The following is an 18,395-nucleotide window of genomic DNA, read 5'->3' as shown; positions in this document are numbered from 1 at the left end:
TATGTAAATCATGTGACCCCCACGGCGGAGCCATATTTGACCCTAGGGGAATAATTTGAATAATCTTAGTAGAGGACCACTAGATGATGTCATATACAAAATATCAAAGCCCTAGGCCCTGTGGTTTTGGACAAGAGGTTTTTCAAAGTTTTTTCCTATATAAGTCTATATAAACCATGTGACCCTAGGGGTGGGGCCATATTTGACCCCAGGGAAATAATCTGAACAATCTTGGTAGAGGACCACTAGATTTTGCTACATACCAAATATCAAAGCCCTAGGCCCTATGGTTTTGGACAAGAAGATCAGAAACCATTTAACTGTTCCTGGCCAATGTAACCTTGACCTTTGACCTAATGACCTCAAAATCAATAGGGGTCATCTGCTGATCATGGCCAACCTAACTATCAATTTTCCTGACACTAGGCCCAAGCATTCTTGAGTTATTGCCTGGAAACCATTTTACTGTTCCTGGTCACTGTGACCTTGACCTTTGACATACTGACCTCAAAATCAATAGGGGTCATCTGCTGGTCATTACCAACCTCCCTATCAACTTTCGTGACCCTAGGCCTAAGCGTTCTTGAGTTATCATTCGGAAACCGTTTTACTGTTCAGGGTCACTGTGACCTTGACCTTTAATATACTGACCTTAAAATCAATAGGGGTCATCTGCTGGTCATTACCAACCTCCCTATCAACTTTCATGATCCTAGGCCCAAGTGTTCTTGAGTTATCATCCGGAAACCGTTTTACTGTTCAGGGTAACTGTGACCTTGACCTTTAACATACTGACCTCAAAATCAATAGGGGTCATCTGCTGGTCATTACCAACCTCCCTATCAACTTTCATGATCCTAGGCCCAAGTGTTCTTGAGTTATCATCCGGAAACAGTTTTACTATTCAGGGTCACTGTGACCTTGACCTTTGACATACAGACCTCAAAATCAATAGGGGTGATCTGCTGGTGATGACCAACCTCCCTATCAACTTTCATGATCCTAGGCCCAAGCGTTCTTGAGTTATCGTCCGGAAACGGATTGGTCTACATTCCGACCGACCGACAGACCGACATCTGCAAAACAATATACCCCTCCTTTTTCAAAGGGGGGCATAATAAAGGGAGGTAATTTTACATAAAATCAGTCCATAGTTATCTACCCTGATTGGCTCAGTCCAACTAATGACAATAATGAAATTTCAAATAAGTCCTATAAGTACTTACTGATATAAATCCATTTTGATTACAATCAGGGGAGGTAATCAGATATAAAAATAACTCTGAACTCTGATTTGTCATGGAATCCAAGAATTATTGTTGTTGAAGTTATTTTGGAAGTTTGTATCAAATAAAACCATAAATGAAGTCTCTATATGGCTGCAAAAGCCAAAATAGCCAAATTTGGACCTTTAAGGGGCCATAACTCTGGAACCCATAAAGAAATCTGGCCAGTTCAAGAAAGGAACCAAGATCTTGTGGTGATACAAGTTGTGTGCAAGTTTGGTTAAAATCGAATCATAAATGAAGCTGCTATTGTACAGACAAGGTCAAAAAAGCTAATTTTGGCCCTTTCAGGGGCCATAACTCTGGAACCCATCATGGGATCTGGCCTGTTCAACTAAGGAATCAAGATCTTATGGTGACACAAGTTTTGTGCAAGTTTGATTAAATTCAAATCATAAATGAAGCTGCTATTGTGCAGACAAGGTCAAAATAGCTAATTCTGGCCCTTTCAGGGGCCATAACTCTGGAACCTATAATGGAATCTCGCCAGTTCAAGAAAGGAACAAAGATCTTATTGTGATACAAGTTGTGTGCAAGTTTGGTTAAAATAAAATCATAAATGAAGCTGCTATTGTGCAGACAAGGTCAAAATAGCTAATTCTGGCCCTTTCAGGGGCCATAACTCTGGAACCCATAACGGAATCTGGCCAGTCCAAGAAAGGAACCAAGATCTTATGGTGATACAAGTTGTGTGCAAGTTTGATAAAAATCAAATCATAAATGAAGTTGCTTTTGTGCAGACAAGGTCAAAATAGCTAATTTTGGCCCTTTCAGGGGCCATAACTCTGGAACCCATAATGGGATCTGGCCAGTTCAACAAAGGAACCAAGATCTTATGGTGATACAAGTTGTGTGCAAGTTTGATTAAAATAAAATCATAAATGAAACCACTATCGTGCAGACAAGAAATTGTTGACGGACGGACTGACGACGGGTGATCACAAAAGCTCACCTTGTCACTATGTGACAGGTGAGCTAAAAAGAGCACAGTGTCACTACCTATACACTTACTATGTCTGACTGTAAAGAGTTTAATTATGGCCTCCTCTTCTCCCCTTATAGCCATCACAATCCACACCATATTTTTTCATTCTTTAATTTTTTAAACAATGAAACAATGCCAAAAAGTAAGAACTGCTGTCAACTGGAGTACAGTGTATTGCCAGCAACAGTGCATATCAGAGTACACAAAATGAGAGTGAACTAAGACAAGTGTTCAACAAACTCATAACTATGATTAATTTGTACAGAAATTATAACACACTTATTACCAACAAATACATTCAGCATGGACATCAGGTACTTGATAAACTTAGAAAATACAAATTAAACCAGCACAAGTCATTAAATTAGCAAATTCACAAAAACTGTTTCCAAGCCATACATTTGTCGACATCAGTGCATGATTGTGAGAAAAATCTCAAGAATCGTCTCCTCTTCACCCTTTTCAGCTATCACATTCCACAATAAACAATTTGTTAATTTGAAGCATTGACAGCTCAAAAAATTGCAGCGGAAAAAATATGCATCTAACAGCAGGGGTGTAAAATTCCACTCGCCCACTCGCATTGGCGAGTTAAAGTCTGGATAGGACAAGTGGACCTCGCTGTATACTCGACCGATCGGGCGAGTGGTTTTTACGTCGTAGCTTTAATGAAATTCAGAAATTACATCCCGAAAAACGTCAACGAACTTTGGGATGGTTGCTTCTATGATTGACTGGAATTTTCCAGCGAATAGAAAAGATATCAAAACGTCATGCCGGTAATTTTCCATTCCGAGAGCAAGTGCGACCTATTGTAATATCTAATGTACATCGCCGTTACTTTTGTTTATCGACACGTACACAAAAAACGTGTGTAGTGCATTAATTTTTAAACATTATCGCTTCAATTTTTCAGTACCGCCTGAGAAGTAATACAATGTGAATTCTATTAAGATTTCATTAAAATATCGACGGAAATGTAAGCAAATTTGTCTAAAAACGGTCGAATTTTCATATAATCATTTGTTAAATTTCAAACAGCGTGATCTTAATTACTTATTTCTTTCCAAGAGAAAACAAGTGATGGCGCGAAAACTGTAATATGACGTAATGCCATGACAATCTCGTGCAACAATACCGCTTTGATCTCCACCAGATGTCGTAATACCGACACACTTCTTTTAGCTCTTTGAGAGGATGTTACTTGATGATGAAAACAATGCCAATTACTTAGTTTATCAACAGAATAATTATCGATGATCGTCAGCTTTTTTTCGCTTTCAAGACGGGTAGGTGTATGATGATTCTTGTGTCCATATTTTTAGGACTTTTTTCAAAATAATTACTTTTCGGGAAATAAGTCTTGAGAAAATGAAAATAACTGATATTAATCTTTCCAGACACTTTGGGAAACTACGGTAGTGGCTAGACTGTGATTATTATTACTATCGATGCAGTTATTATGTAATGCAACTTGATGGTGGAGATGACAAAATTAGTGAAAGAAAAAGAAAAATGTCTGGTGTGAAAAGGAAATTTAAGAGTAACAAAAATGAATAATCAAAAAGGAAACGTAGTGTACGAGCTGTGTGTTTTATTCGAAATTTTCTTGTTGTAAATAATACTCCTTCCATAAAACGTTACGGTATTAAAATGTCAATTATTAGGGCGAGTGACTGTTCACTAAGGGCGAGTAGATTTTACTAGCTACTAGTCCTGCAGGGCGAGTTGTGTGAAAAAGAATTTTACACCCCTGAACAGTCTAATAAAAATGTTGGTGGGCATCAGTTACATATTTGACTAGAAACTTGTATAGCTTGCAAACAATACATACATGTATAAAGAATAAATCTGAACTGTGATCACATATTACATAATAATGAAGAACAGGCCAAGTAAATAATCAGAATTTGACCTGATTTGTTATTATGTCTACACCTATATACACCTATTAACTAGGTATTACTTCTGCACTATGTGTATGCTACACTTCCAGTGAAGGAGCACTAAATATCCCTCAGATAATCTTCATTGGGAAATAGATCTTTTAAGTATCACAATTTACCTTCAGAAATCCTATCTCTGTCATCTAATCACAACCAATAACAAGCTGAACACATGGATCCACTGGTAAACTGCTTTGAACTGTGCTAAACTGTTTTATTTCTGAATTAGAAGAACTTTTAAACAACATTTAAAACATTTTCTCTTTTTGTTCATTGCAAAAAAGTTAAAAAATCAGGAATCTTTGTGAAAAAATAGGGCCTTTTTAGGAATTTCCTTTGATTTAAAAAAAAAAATAGGAATTTTAGCCAAATTAAAAAAAAAATAGGAAAAAGTAGGAATTTTAGGGACGCTAGACAGCCTGTAGAGGACCACTAGATGATGCTACATACCAGATATCAAAGCCCTAGGCCCTGTGGTTTTGGACAAGAAGATTTTTAAAGTATTTCCTTTCGGTTGCCATGGCAACCAGAGTTCAGCATGGAGTTCAATTCTTTGAACAATTTTGAAAGGGGGCCATCCAAGGATCATTCTGTGAAGTTTGGTGTAATTCTGCCCAGTGGTTTTCAAGAAGAAGATTTTTTTAGAAATTGTTGACGGACGACACACAAAACGCAATAGCTCACCTTGTCACTTTGTGACAGGTGAGCTAAAAAGGGTAAAAAATCTTGCATTACTCAAGCAATCTGACTGAGACTTGCATTTCCCTGTAGCAGCTGTGACAAAATGTCCCTGTTACTTTAATTATAACGTTCCTTAAAATTGCTGCCCTTTAACAGAACTGCTTTAGATAGGTTCTATGTAGTTCTTTCCCCTTTATTATGCTGTTCAATCACATCCCATACGTATTTGGGGTAAATTAAAGCATTGAATCCATTCATATTTCGTTAATTCATTTATAATTCTTCTGTTTATGATGCACTTTTGCTGCTTAAAGCTTTATTCTAATAGGTATCAATAAACGCTTATTGTTTGCATATATATGTACATTTGCTAATTTATAGGCATTTTGCTACAAAAATCAATTCGACAAGCAGTCATTAGGAAAATTATATATACGGCATTTTAGATACTTTCATTTTAATGTATGTTTTCTTATCTAGCAGGGGGTCGAACATAAAGTTGTTGTGGGAGTCTTTATGTGAAGAGTTGTTGTGGGAGTCAAAATGGCAGAAAATGAGAGAATTTTGCCGAGAATTTTCTGAAAACTTTGTCCGTGTAACTTTGTTTGCAGTTTTCTATTTATTTCAATATGGCCAGTCCTGAGAGCTATCAAAATATGTCAAATATTGATGCCTGCTTAGCTCATATAATTTTGATATCATCTGAAAGTGTATTGTCTACTGAAAAAGAAAATATAAACTAGAACTGTCACAGGAGTGACTCATACCCCCACCATACGGTCTTGTCACAGAAGAATGGTAACCATAAGGAATCTTTAAAAATACTTTGGAGTACTTCATCCTGGGCTTCCACATATAAGTAATACTAGTATAACACTAGTATAGTAATACAAGTAAATATATTGAATCTCTAATATTAGAGATACACTAAAAGTGAATACAAACAAGAGGACCATGATGGTCCTGAATCGCTCACCTCTTCCCACATGACCCAGTTTTGAGTACGACGTCGTTTTTTCTTTTTCTATTATCTGACATAGTGACCTAGTTTTTGAGCTCATGTGACCCAGTTTTGAACTTGACCTAGATATTATCAAGATAAAAATTCTGACAAATTTTCATGAAGATCCATTGAAAAATATGGTCTCTAGAGAGGTCACAAGGTTTTTCTATTATCTGACCTATTGACCTAGTTTTCGAAGGTATGTGACCCTGTTTTGAACTTTATCTAGATATCATCAAGGTGAACATTCTCACTAATTTTCATGAAGATCTCATGAAAAATATGGCCTCTAGAGAGGTCAAAAGATTTTAATAATTTTAGACATACTGACCTAGTTTTTGACCGTAGTTGACCCAGTTTCAAACTTGACCTAGATATCATCAAGATGAACATTCAGACCAACTTTCATACAGATCCCATGAAAAGTATGGCCTCTAGAGAGGTCACAAGGTTTTTTTATTATTTGACCTACTGACCTAGTTTTTTAAGGCACGTGACCCAGTTTCAAATCTGACCAAGATATCATCAAGGTGAACATTCTGACCAATTTTTATGGAGATCCATTCACAAGTATGGCCTCTAGAGAGGTAACAAGGTTTTTCTATTTTTAGACCTACTGACCTAGTTTTTGACCGCACATGACCTTGTTTCGAACTTGACCTAGATATCATCAAGATGAACATTCAGACCAATTTTCATACAGATCCCATGAAAAATATGGCCTTTAGAGAGGTCACAAGGTTTTTCTATTATTTGACCTACTGACCTAGTTTTTGAAGGCATGTGACCCAATTTCGAACTTGACCTAGATATCATCAAGATAAACATTCAGACCAACTTTCATACAGATCCCATAAAAAATATGGCCTCTAGAGAGGTCACAAGGTTTTTCTATTATTTGACCTACTGACCTAGTTTTTGATGGCACGTGACCCACTTTCAAACTTTACCTAGATATCATCAAGGTGAACATTCTGACCAATTTTCATGTAGATCTCATGAAATATATGGCCTCTAGAGAGGTCACAAGGTTTTTCTATTTTTAGACCTACTGACATAGTTTTTGACCGCACGTGACCCAGTTTCGAACTTGACCTAGATATCATCAAGACGAACATTCAGACCAATTTTCATACAGATCCCATGAAAAATATGGCCTTTAGAGAGGTCACAAGGTTTTTCTATTATTTGACCTACTGACCTAGTTTTTGATGGCACGCGACCCACTTTCAAACTTGACCTAGATATCATCAAGGTGAACATTCTGACCAATTTACATGAAGATCTTATGAAATATATGGCCTCTAGAGAGGTAACAAGGTTTTTCTATTTTTAGACCTACTGACCTAGTTTTTGAAGGCACGTGACCCAGTTTCGAACTTGACCTAGATATCCAGCATGCCCATTCACGCACTGCAGTACGTGAATCACGTACAAAATATCAAATGCACGTATAAAAATCACTTGTTGGGGGTACATGCACGCAGAGATTCGGAACTCCAGTTCAGCTGCCAAATCGCTGTTTCTTTCATTGCGCACTTGCCAATTGTTTGGTATGGTCTAAAACGCAGATCCGGTCCACGAACGTTATAATTTCGTTTCCATCACCGAATTCTCGGCGTAATTGTCAGCTGTATGGAGGGGTTTGGTAAATGTTTTAGTCGGACGTCACACGGGTCGTGTGCAAAAAAAGAATGGATACGAAACGCAAAAAGGCATTTTAGCTTTAAGAAACTCAGCAAAAGGTTAACAGTATTTTATTTTTCGATATTTAACTGCAATTTTGATACACATTGCATATCTGTAATAGTTTGGGCATTTATTATTGATGGACGAATTTAACCAGTCTTCAGTTGACTGTATGTTATTTCGGACGAATCGTGTTCCGTTCACGAAATTGGGAATACATGAACTTTGCTGAAAACATATTTATATTTAGTATAATATAGGGAGGGGTCTTTTGATTCAGAATTTCCTATCTTAACTTTGGAAAAACATTTTACATTTTCTAAAATTATCTCATCTGTTATACCCCACCCATGAGAGTTCTGTATATATATATAAAAAAAAACAAAAAAAACAACATACTATACAAATTTCAGTAGTTAAATAGAAAATTTTCAGATCTGCGATGTAGTGTACCCCCAAATTTTGAAGTGTACCCCTATTTTGCAAAAGCAGGGGGTACATGTACCCTCAACTTTAAAAATGAGTGGGCATGCTGATATCATCAAGATGAACATTCTGACCAACTTTCATAAAGATCCCATGAAAAATGTGACCTCTAGAGTGGTCACAAGCAAAAGTTTACGGACGCACGCACGGACGATGGACACCGCGCGATCACAAAAGCTCACCTTGTCACTTTGTGACAGGTGAGCTAAAAAAGGGTCTTACCGACCCATGTTACCACAGAAAAATGTTTTTACTTTTTACATAGGACTTATAATAAAAAAGTTAGAACTAGAGCTATCACTAATGGTGATGAATGTACCCCCCGCATGCACTGACACAGTACATTGCAATTTGACGCACACAAGATTGCATAATTATGTGGACTGTATGTATACAGTATAGTAACAAAAAACAAAGTCCCATAACTATGCAGAATATTTATCTAAAAGAATGTAACATGGACCATGCACAACTAGGGTTGGTACTGATCACTTGTGTGAAGTTTCATTAAATTGTGTGCAAGGGTTTGGTAGATTAGGCACGCACAAGATTGCATATGCAGACTGTATGTACATAGTATGTTAACAAGAAACAAAGTCCCATAACTCTGCAATTTTTGTTGCTGAAAGAACCTAACATGCCCCATGCACAACTACTGTTGTTACTGATCACTTGTGTGAAGTTTCATTAAATTGTGTCAAGAGGATGAGGAGAGATGGTGCGCACAAGATTGTGTCTATGTATATAGTATAGTAACAAAAAAACAAAGTCCAATAACTCTGTAAAAAAATTTTCTGAAAGAACCTAACATGCCCCATGCACAACTACTGTTGGTACTGATCACTTGTGTGAAGTTTCATTAAATTGTGTCAAGGGGATGAGGAGAGATGGTGCGCACAAGATTGTGTCTATGTATATAGTATAGTATCAAAAAAAACAAAGTCCCATAACTCTGCAATTTTTTTTTCTAAAAGAACCTAACATGCCCCATGCACAACTACTGTTGGTACTGATCACTTGTGTGAAGTTTCATTAAATTGTGTCAAGGGGATGAGGAGAGATGGTGCGCACAAGATTGTGTCTATGTATATAGTATAGTATAAAAAAAACAGAGTCCCATAACTCTGCAATTTTTTTTTCTAAAAGAACCTAACATGCCCCATGCACAACTACTGTTGGTACTGATCACTTGTGTGAAGTTTCATTAAATTCTGTCAAGGGGATAAGGAGAGATGGTGCGCACAAGATTGCGTCTACGGACAGACGGACAGACAGACAGACAGACAACCTGAAACCAGTATACCCCCCCTTACAACTTTGTTGTCGGGGGGTACAAAAATACCTAAAATACTGAAAATCTAAAAATAGGATTTCTAAAAATAGACTAATTCCTGGAATTTAAGGGGAAGAAACTCAGTACAAAAGTTAAAAAAAGGTTACTTCCCTTTGGCTCTAAGCCAATCAGAATGAGATATAGTGAAAATACATCAAAATTAACCTTAAATTCTAGGTAAAAGGGGACACAATTCAAGAAAAATTAGTGTCAGAGTTATGCACCTTGTTTCACATGATGTGGGTGATGAGGTGGAACATCTATTTTAAGTCTGGATCAAATCCATTCAGTAGTAACTGAGATATAGTGAAAATACATCAAAATTAACCTTAAATTCTAAGTAAAAAGGGGCATAATTCATGAAAAATTGGTGTCAGAGTTATGCACCTTGTGTCACATGATGTGGGTGATGAGGTGGAGCATCTATTTTAAGTTTGAATCAAATCCATTTTGTAATAATTGAGATATAGTGAAAATACATCAAAATCAACCTTAAATTTAAAGTAAAAGGGGACATAATTCATAAAAAAATTTATGTCAGAGTTAAGCACCTTATGACACAGCATCTGGGTGATGAGGTGGAACAACTATTTTAAGTTTGAATCAAACCCATTTAGTAATAACTGAGATATAGTGAAAATACAACAAAATTAACCTTAAATTCTAAGTAAAAGGGGACATAATTCATGAAAACTTGGTGTCAGAGTTATGCACCTTGTGTCACATGATGTGGGCACATGATGTGGGTGATGAGGTGGAACATCTATTTTAAGTTTGAATCAAATCCATTTAGTAATAACTGAGATATAGTGAAAATACAACAAAATTAAACCTTAAATTCTAAGTAAAAGGGGACATAATTCATGAAAACTTGGTGTAACGAGTTATGCACCTTGTGTCACATGATGTGGGTGATAAGGTGGAACATGTATTTTAAGTTTGAATCAAATTTATTTGGTAATAACTGAGATAATAGATTTCGGGACGCGACAGGACGCGACAAAACTGCCTCCTATATACCCCTCTCAAACATGTTTGGTGGGGGTATAATTACCTGAACAAATATGTTACAGAAATTTTTATTTTTTTTACTTTAACCCTTACCCTGCTAAATTTCTAAAATGGACTGGTTTATCATTCAGGTTGGGTTATACCATTTATTATTCGAAGGGGTGTTCACTGAAAGTTTACTGACAGAATAACAAACATTGCAGATCGTGATCAGCCTGCACAGAAGTGCAGGCTGATCTTGGTCTGCACTGGTCGCAAAGGCAGAAACACTTGCCGCCAGCAGGCTAAGGGTTAAAGTCTTCAGTGACACTTCAACAGAAATCCAGTAATTAAAGTGTAAGATTTATCATTTTGCAGTCAAAAAACATGACTGTAATGATTCTTGCATATTATTTATGATCATCTTATTTACTAATTCTTTTTAGCAGACAAACTCTAAAAAAATGGGGTCACTAGGCATCGAAATTTTACATGTATGTGCATCAGATACCTTAAATACTCCAAAAGATAATAGGTAAGGGTAGATTTCTCAGAAGCACAGAGCAAAACAAACACAGCCTCAGAGCCAAGCATTTGCAAAGTAGGCCCAAAACAAAAAGAAGCTGTAACGGAAAAATATTACAGATGGGTTGCTTCCAAACCATATCAAAGATATGATTGCCAGAACTATATACCTCCTACTTTTGCAGGGCATAACAAAATCAGCCAATAGTTTTGCATCTGAACTCACCAGACTGTAACTCTCTGCATGGTTTACATGAGGTTAGCGGTGGTATAGCCGTCAATGTCAGGTAACACTGGCAACTTTCTTGGTCCCTACTTGGTAAACTGAAAACATACAAACAGATAGCAGTAGAATGCTCAGTGAAATTTGAAAATTATTAAATTTATATCTCATTAAATCTGCAGAGTAGACAACAGGGGTAGTATATGCCCCCAGTCCTACATCAGAGTAGGCAGAGGGACGTAATGTGGCAGTGAGTGGGGGTTTGTGGCGTTTAACAACTGCAGCAATGATAGAATATTAAGAAATAAGAAACTGAAAATGATTTTTTTTTTTCACTCCTCAAGTCACTTCATCTATATTCCAAGTTTAAAACCAACACCGTGAATAGTTTTGAAGTTGTGCTCCAGACACAAAATAAAGAGGACAGATTTGAAATCAAATTATGACTTTTACCTTTGACCTACTGACCAAGTTCTTGAATACTAAGGCACAAAAAATAGCAAGAGCTAAGTGGGGCAATATATGCCCAAAGGGTTATATCAAAGGACAGATGCAAAATTAAAAGAAAAAGCAAAATTTAAAGATTTGTTTTTGGTAGGAGGTGTGTGTGTGTGTGTGTGTTGTGCGGTGTGTGCGTGTGTGTTGGGGGGGGGGGGGGGGGGGGTGTGAGATTAAGTGTGGTGTGTGTGTGTGTGTGGTTTTTTTTTTTTTTTGGGGGGGGGGGGGGGGGGGAGATCTCTTGTTATAACTAGAATCTCCAAACATCATATAATTATCAAAAAAATTTTGAGCAAAATTAACCAAACCTCACAGAATTTTCAATATGCACATGAGCTTTGCTCATATAATTATTTTATCCCCTTTGACAAAGTAAAAGCAAAGTTTTACCCCTATATTTGGTAAAAGAAAGGTTGAAAATGCTTATTTATCAAAAGTAGTTTAACTAGAATCACCAAACTTAAGCTAACTGTTCATGCCCATTACCAGAAGCTGTCAACCGCTGCCCACATCAGTCCTCTCAGTGCTTTGATTATTATTATTATACCAGATTTATATAGCGCCCTTTTCATGATAAAACACGTTCAAAGGCGCTTTACATACAGAAACGCAGCCACACAGGGTGCGAAATTCATCCTCTACTAGTACAGACTCAGAGCGATCTGACCAGAGGGACAGAGTGAGATAAAGCCCCCAGAACAGATAGAGAGAACAGATTTAGATACAGGCCTGTCCGGCTAACTTAGCCTAGCTCTTTGCAATTAGACAGTCTGGTTCTTTAACGTGCCCAGTGTATAGCACCGATACATGCGAAGCCGTCTTTCCTGGGAAGAACCAGTACAGGCCTCTTAGTTAGGTGGGAGACACTCACGAGCATCTCAGAAATTTCCAGTGCCTGGACCGGGATTCGAACCCCGGACCTCTGGATTGACAGTCAAGCATGTTACCACTAGACCAGTGGCCCCTAAAAGGGCCCAAGCTGAAACATTTTAATTAACTTGATAGAGGTCCATGCCAGGATGCTACTGACAAAGTTTGGTGCAATTCTGAATAGTAGTTTCAGGAAAGATGTCATCTGAAAAGAAGTTTGGTCAGACAAATGGATGCACAATGAGTCATCATAATAGCTCAACCTGAGTACTTCATGCTCAGAAGAGCTAAAATAGTTCCCCTTAACGATTATATAGGAATAATTCTGTCCATTTTTAGCGTATCTTTGTGTAAACTGGGGCAAGAAGGGTATTTTTTCACTCACAAAATATAATTTACATAAATATGACAGTTTTCATGGTTATATCCACATGTATCCAAGTTGTTTACCTGAAAACAAATGTATAGTATTTATTCTGCAAACCAGTTCCTAAAATGAGGTTTCCTGACTATAGTTGACCTGCATTTCACTGAGCACTATCCAACACCACTTTTCCTTTTTGCTTTCTTGAAGCAAATGCAATGATGTCTTGTGGAAAATAGGTCTGAGACTGGGTAAAATTCTAGAAACTATCTTGAAATGGATCTAAAGTGACTGAACTGTACATGCAACAAATCAGAACAATATAGACATGTCCACTTCAATCTGATAATCAGATGTGTACCAAATTTCAATTGAACTGGATTTAGATGTGGAGTATATAAAAAAAGTTTGCAGGACAGACTAACAAACCGACATTTCACACAATATATGCCTCATGGATCTTTGACACAGGGATCATAAACAAGAGGGCTATGAAGGCCCTGTATCGCTCACCTGACCTATTGACCTAAAGATCATTAAGAGTAACATTCTGACCAAGTTTCATTAAGATATGGTCATAAATGTGGCCTCTAGAGTGTTAACTAGCTTTTCCTTTGATTTGACCTGGCGACCTAGTTTTTGACCCTACATGACCCAGATTCGAAACTTGACATACAGATTATCAAGGTTAACATTCTGACTAAGTTTCATGAAGATACAGTCATAAATGTGGCCTCTAGAGTGTTAACAAGCTTTTCCTTTGATCTGACCCGGTGACCTAGTTTTTGACCCCACCTGACCCAGATTTAAATTTGACCTAAAGATCATCAAAATTTACATTCTGACCAAGTTTCATTAAGATATAGTCATAAATGTGGTTTATACAGTGTTAACTAGCTTTTCCTTTGATTTGACCCGGTGACCTAGTTTTTGACCCCACATGACCCAGATTGAAGCTTGATCTAAAGATCATCAAGATTAACATTCTGACCCAGTTTCATTAAGATATGATCTTAAATGTGACCTCTGGAGTGTTAACAAGCTTTTCCTTTGATTTGACCTGGTGACCTAGTTTTTGACCCTACATGACCCAGATTCATACCTGACCTAAAGATCATCAAGATTAACATTCTTACCAAGTTTCATGAAGATGCAGTCATAAATGTGGCCTCTACAGTGTTAACAAGCTTTTTCTTTGATTTGACCTGGTGACCTAGTTTTTGAACCCAGATGACCCAATATCAAACTCGTCCAAGATTTTATTGAGGGTAACATTCTGACCAAGTTTCATTAAGATTGGGCCAAAACTGTGACCTCTAGAGTGTTAACAAGCTTTTCCTTTGGTTTGACCTTGTGACCTAGTTTTTGACCCCAGATGACCCAATATCGAACTCGTCCAAGATTTTATTGAGGGTAACATTCTGACCAAGTTTCATTAAGATTGGGCCAAAATTGTGACCTCTAGAGTGTTAACAGTCAAACTGTTGACGACGGACGGACGACAGACACAGGGCGATCACAAAAGCTCACCTTGAGCACTTCGTGCTCAGGTGAGCTAAAAAGAAAACAGCTGAATGAGACCAGGTTACAGGGAAAAATCTAGGGTTGCCTCATGATGACGATGATAATAATATTTTATTTAAATAATAATAGAAATAATAATAACCTGAAAGTAACAAAAATTACTACCTGTGCCCAAACACAAGCACTTGTGATCTGTCCTCAGGCCACTCACAAAACAGTATATAAAGATCTTGTAAGATATCCTGCTCTCCAAACAACTGAACCTCTGATATCTACAAGTACAAGCAGTAAATATAACAATCTATAGAAACAATTGTTTGCAAAACATGTATGCTCACCATGATGGGTTCTCCCATTTTCTGCCCGGTGATCACCATGAGCTTCACCTACTATCAACAAAACATTTTCTACTTCCTAAGCCAAATCATGCTATCAAGTGTAAAGATACTGTGTCAAGTGGTTTCAAGTTATTAAACAGAACCAGTTTTCAAGATTAAGGCCCCTGTCACCTTGGCCTTTGACTTAGTGACCCCAAACAACAAAAGGGGTCATCAACTTCATAATCCCAATCAAGCTATCAAGTTTGACGGTTCTGATTCAAGTTCTCAAGTTACCATGCAGTTTTCAATGTTCAGATCCCTGTGACCTTGACCACTGACTTACTGACACCAAAAAACAATACTGATCATCTACTTTTAAGTCGAACCATGCTATCAAGTTTGAAGGTTCTGGCTCTCAAGTTATTGAGGGGATACCATTTTCAAGTTCAGGCACCTGTGACCATGAGCTTTGACTTACTAACCCCCAAAACAATAAAAGTCATCTACTTCATAAGCCCAATCAAGCTATCAAGTTTGAAGGTTCTTGGTCAAGTAGTTCTCAAGTTATTGAGGGGAATCCATTTTTTAAGGTTCAGGCCCCTGTGACCTTGACCTTTGACTTACTAATTCCAAAACAATAAAAGTCATCTGCTTTATAGGCCCAATCATGCTATCAAGTTTGAAGGTTCTTGGTTAAGTAGTTCTCAATTTATTGAGGGGAATCCATTTTTTAAGGTTCAGGCCCTGTGACCTTGACCTTTGACTTAATAATCCCAAAATCTATAAGAATAAGGATCTGGGTATTTTGCAAGACAAGTCAACTCATTATGGGGAACATATTTGCCAAGTAATTTGAAAATCCCTTCATGAATGGCAGAGTTATGGACCAGCCAAGAAAAAGTCCATTTTTACTTTTGATGTCCAGTGACCTTGACCTTGGAGCTAGGGATCTGGGTCTGGCTTATGACACATTCCCTCATTATGTGATACATTTGTGCACAGTTATTTAGTGATGGGCCGATTAGCGGATATAATTGACGCTAGAAAAGCCCAACCGATTCCGATAATCGATTATGTTTTCTCAGAGTCGATAGTGGGTACGAATCTACCAGGGTACGAACGAAGGTTTCCGAAGGGAAATACGGTGTCTGAGAATTTATGTTTACCTAGAAATATCCGAAATATGGACTACCTGAATGCATAACGGATAAAACAGAAGTATGCCAACAATCAAACGTTAGTATTTCGTTTCAGTTATCCAATGGAAATGGATTTTACATCTTACAGTTAGGCACAGCTGTTAACATGGCGGCATCCATAGCGTCTATAAAAGTGGGGCAAAACAAGAGCTGTCTCCATAGGATGACACATGCCCCCGATGCCACTTTGCATGAATAGTTATGGCTGATGTTAGAGTTTAGGACCTTTGACCTACAGAGCTGGGTCTTGCGCGCGACACGTCGTCTTACTGTGTCACACATTCATGCGTAGTTATTTTAAAATCAATGCATGAATGACAAAGATATGGACCGGATACGCCCATCAATGCACTATCATGAAAAATGACCTTTAACGTCTAAGTGTGACCTTGACCTTTGAGCTACGGACCTGGGTCTTGCGCACGACACGTCGTCTTACTGTGGTACACATTCATGCCAAGTTATTTGAAAATCCATCCATGGATGACAAAGATATGGACCGGACACGCCCATCAATGCACTATCCTTTAACGTCTAAGTGCGACCTTGACCTTTGAGCTACGGACCTGGGTCTTGCGCAAGACACGTCGTCATACTGTGGTACACATTCATGCCAAGTTATTTGAAAATCCATCCATCGATGACAAAGATATGGACCTGACACGCCCATCAATGCACTATACTTTAAAGTCTAAGATTGACCTTGACCTTTGAGCTACGGACCTGGGTCTTGCGCGCGACACGTCGTCTTACTGTGGTACACATTCATGCTAAGTTATTTGAAAATCCATCCATCGATGACAAAGATATGGACCGGACACGCCCATCAATGCACTATCCTTTAATGTCTAAGTGTGACCTTGACCTTTGAGCTACGGACCTGGGTCTTGCGCGCCACACGTCGTCTTACTGTGGTACATATTCATGCCAAGTTATTTGAAAATCCATCCATCGATGACAAAGATATGGACCGGACACGAAAATTGCGGACAGACTGACAGACCGACAGACCGACAGACTGACAGACTGACAGACCGACAGACGGTTCAAAAACTATATGCCTCCCTTCGGGGGCATAAAAATTAGCGAAACTTTGATAAATCTTCGTATTTTACAACGGTATGTCAGCTGGGAATTTATCTGTCAAAACTGGACAATAATGCCGTCAAATTTCCATGTCCATGATGTTTTTTCAGTGGAAAGAACTTTGTTATTCTTATGCAGTTGCAGTTGTCATTAAGTTGTCATGATTTTTTCTGCAAAAATTCCATTTTTCCAGTACCGCTGACCAGTGTACATATGAAAACTGATTAAACTCTGATTTTTAGCTGATCATCTTTTTACATAGCTTCATGACATTGTTACATGCCATAGCAACAAGTACTAGGAACATAGTGCAGTAGGGTCAGGCTATGGTAACCATTGTAATGTATTATTACCGAAAAATAACTGAATTCATTCAATGATTTGACTAAAATATTTGTACTTCCTTGCTGTATGCTACATACGTTCCAGGTACAGGTATACCAGTCAATTGTCACAAATGACAGCTATGAGTCTATGATACATGTAGGCCGGATTTCAATTTATTGTGTTTCCCTGTCAGCAACTAATTAGTGATTACTAAACAAGCTTCTGTTCATCAGGAACAAGCTTTACAACATCTGAATAATTGTAGTTCTTTATTTTTCAAAAGAACATAAGAATTTTAAGTAAAACAGTCACTTTAAAGACATAAATATCTGAATAAACAAGTATGAAAATAAATAACATTCAACCGATTATTTTTCCGACACATCGCATCAGTTTGCTAACCGATTCCAACCGATAATTCTCCAACCGATGTCCCATCACTACAGTTATTTCACAATCCCTTCATACATGGCAGAGGTATGGACTGGAAAAGAACTGTGACAGATGGATGGATTGAAGGACAGACTGAAAATCCCTTGAAGAATGATGGAGTTATGGAATAGACAGGAAAAAAGACCTATTGCCCTTTGATCTCAGAATGAGACCTTGACCTTTTAGTTAGGGGCCTTATTTATAAAATGTTTCTTGAACTGCTTTATTATGTAATGCATGCATGTGAATAAAGAAATGGTATTAATATTTCGTTCAATTGATTTTATTTTCTATAAATTTGCAATACTTTGTTTTATTAAAATTTAAAGAAAGCTGCCCTTAAATATCACCTAATTTCAGAGTTTGGCTTTGATTTCTTTTGAGGATTTTTTTCGCGTATTGTACAAGTAACTGAAGATTATAAATCATTCATAGAGGACCACTAGATGATGCTACACACCAGATATCAAAGCCCTAGGCCCTGTGGTTTTGGACAAGAAGATTTTTAAATTTTTTCCTTTCGGTTGCCATGGCAACCAGAGTTCTGTATGGAATTCAATTCTTTGAATAATTTTGAAAGGAGGCCACCAAAGGAACATTCCTGTGAAGTTTGGTGTAATTCTGCCTA

General features: G+C 37.6%; 1 protein-coding gene across 1 annotated transcript in view; it reads right to left on the bottom strand.

The window, feature by feature from the left end:
• The window catches only part of LOC123536223 (uncharacterized), a 152,973-nt gene that overhangs the window by 86,873 nt on the left and 47,705 nt on the right, over positions 1-18,395 (bottom strand). The window contains exons 4-5 of the mRNA XM_053550207.1: positions 14,569-14,675; positions 11,151-11,248 (exon numbers count right to left, since the gene is read on the bottom strand). Of these exons, the coding sequence (XP_053406182.1) occupies positions 11,151-11,248; positions 14,569-14,675 (205 nt within the window). The remainder of the gene's footprint in view (positions 1-11,150; positions 11,249-14,568; positions 14,676-18,395) is intronic.

The sequence above is a fragment of the Mercenaria mercenaria genome, chromosome 1 (genome assembly GCF_021730395.1).
Source record: "Mercenaria mercenaria strain notata chromosome 1, MADL_Memer_1, whole genome shotgun sequence".
NCBI lineage: Eukaryota > Metazoa > Mollusca > Bivalvia > Venerida > Veneridae > Mercenaria > Mercenaria mercenaria.
Note: the sequence above shows the minus strand (reverse complement) of the source record. Positions and strands in the feature narration are given on the sequence as shown.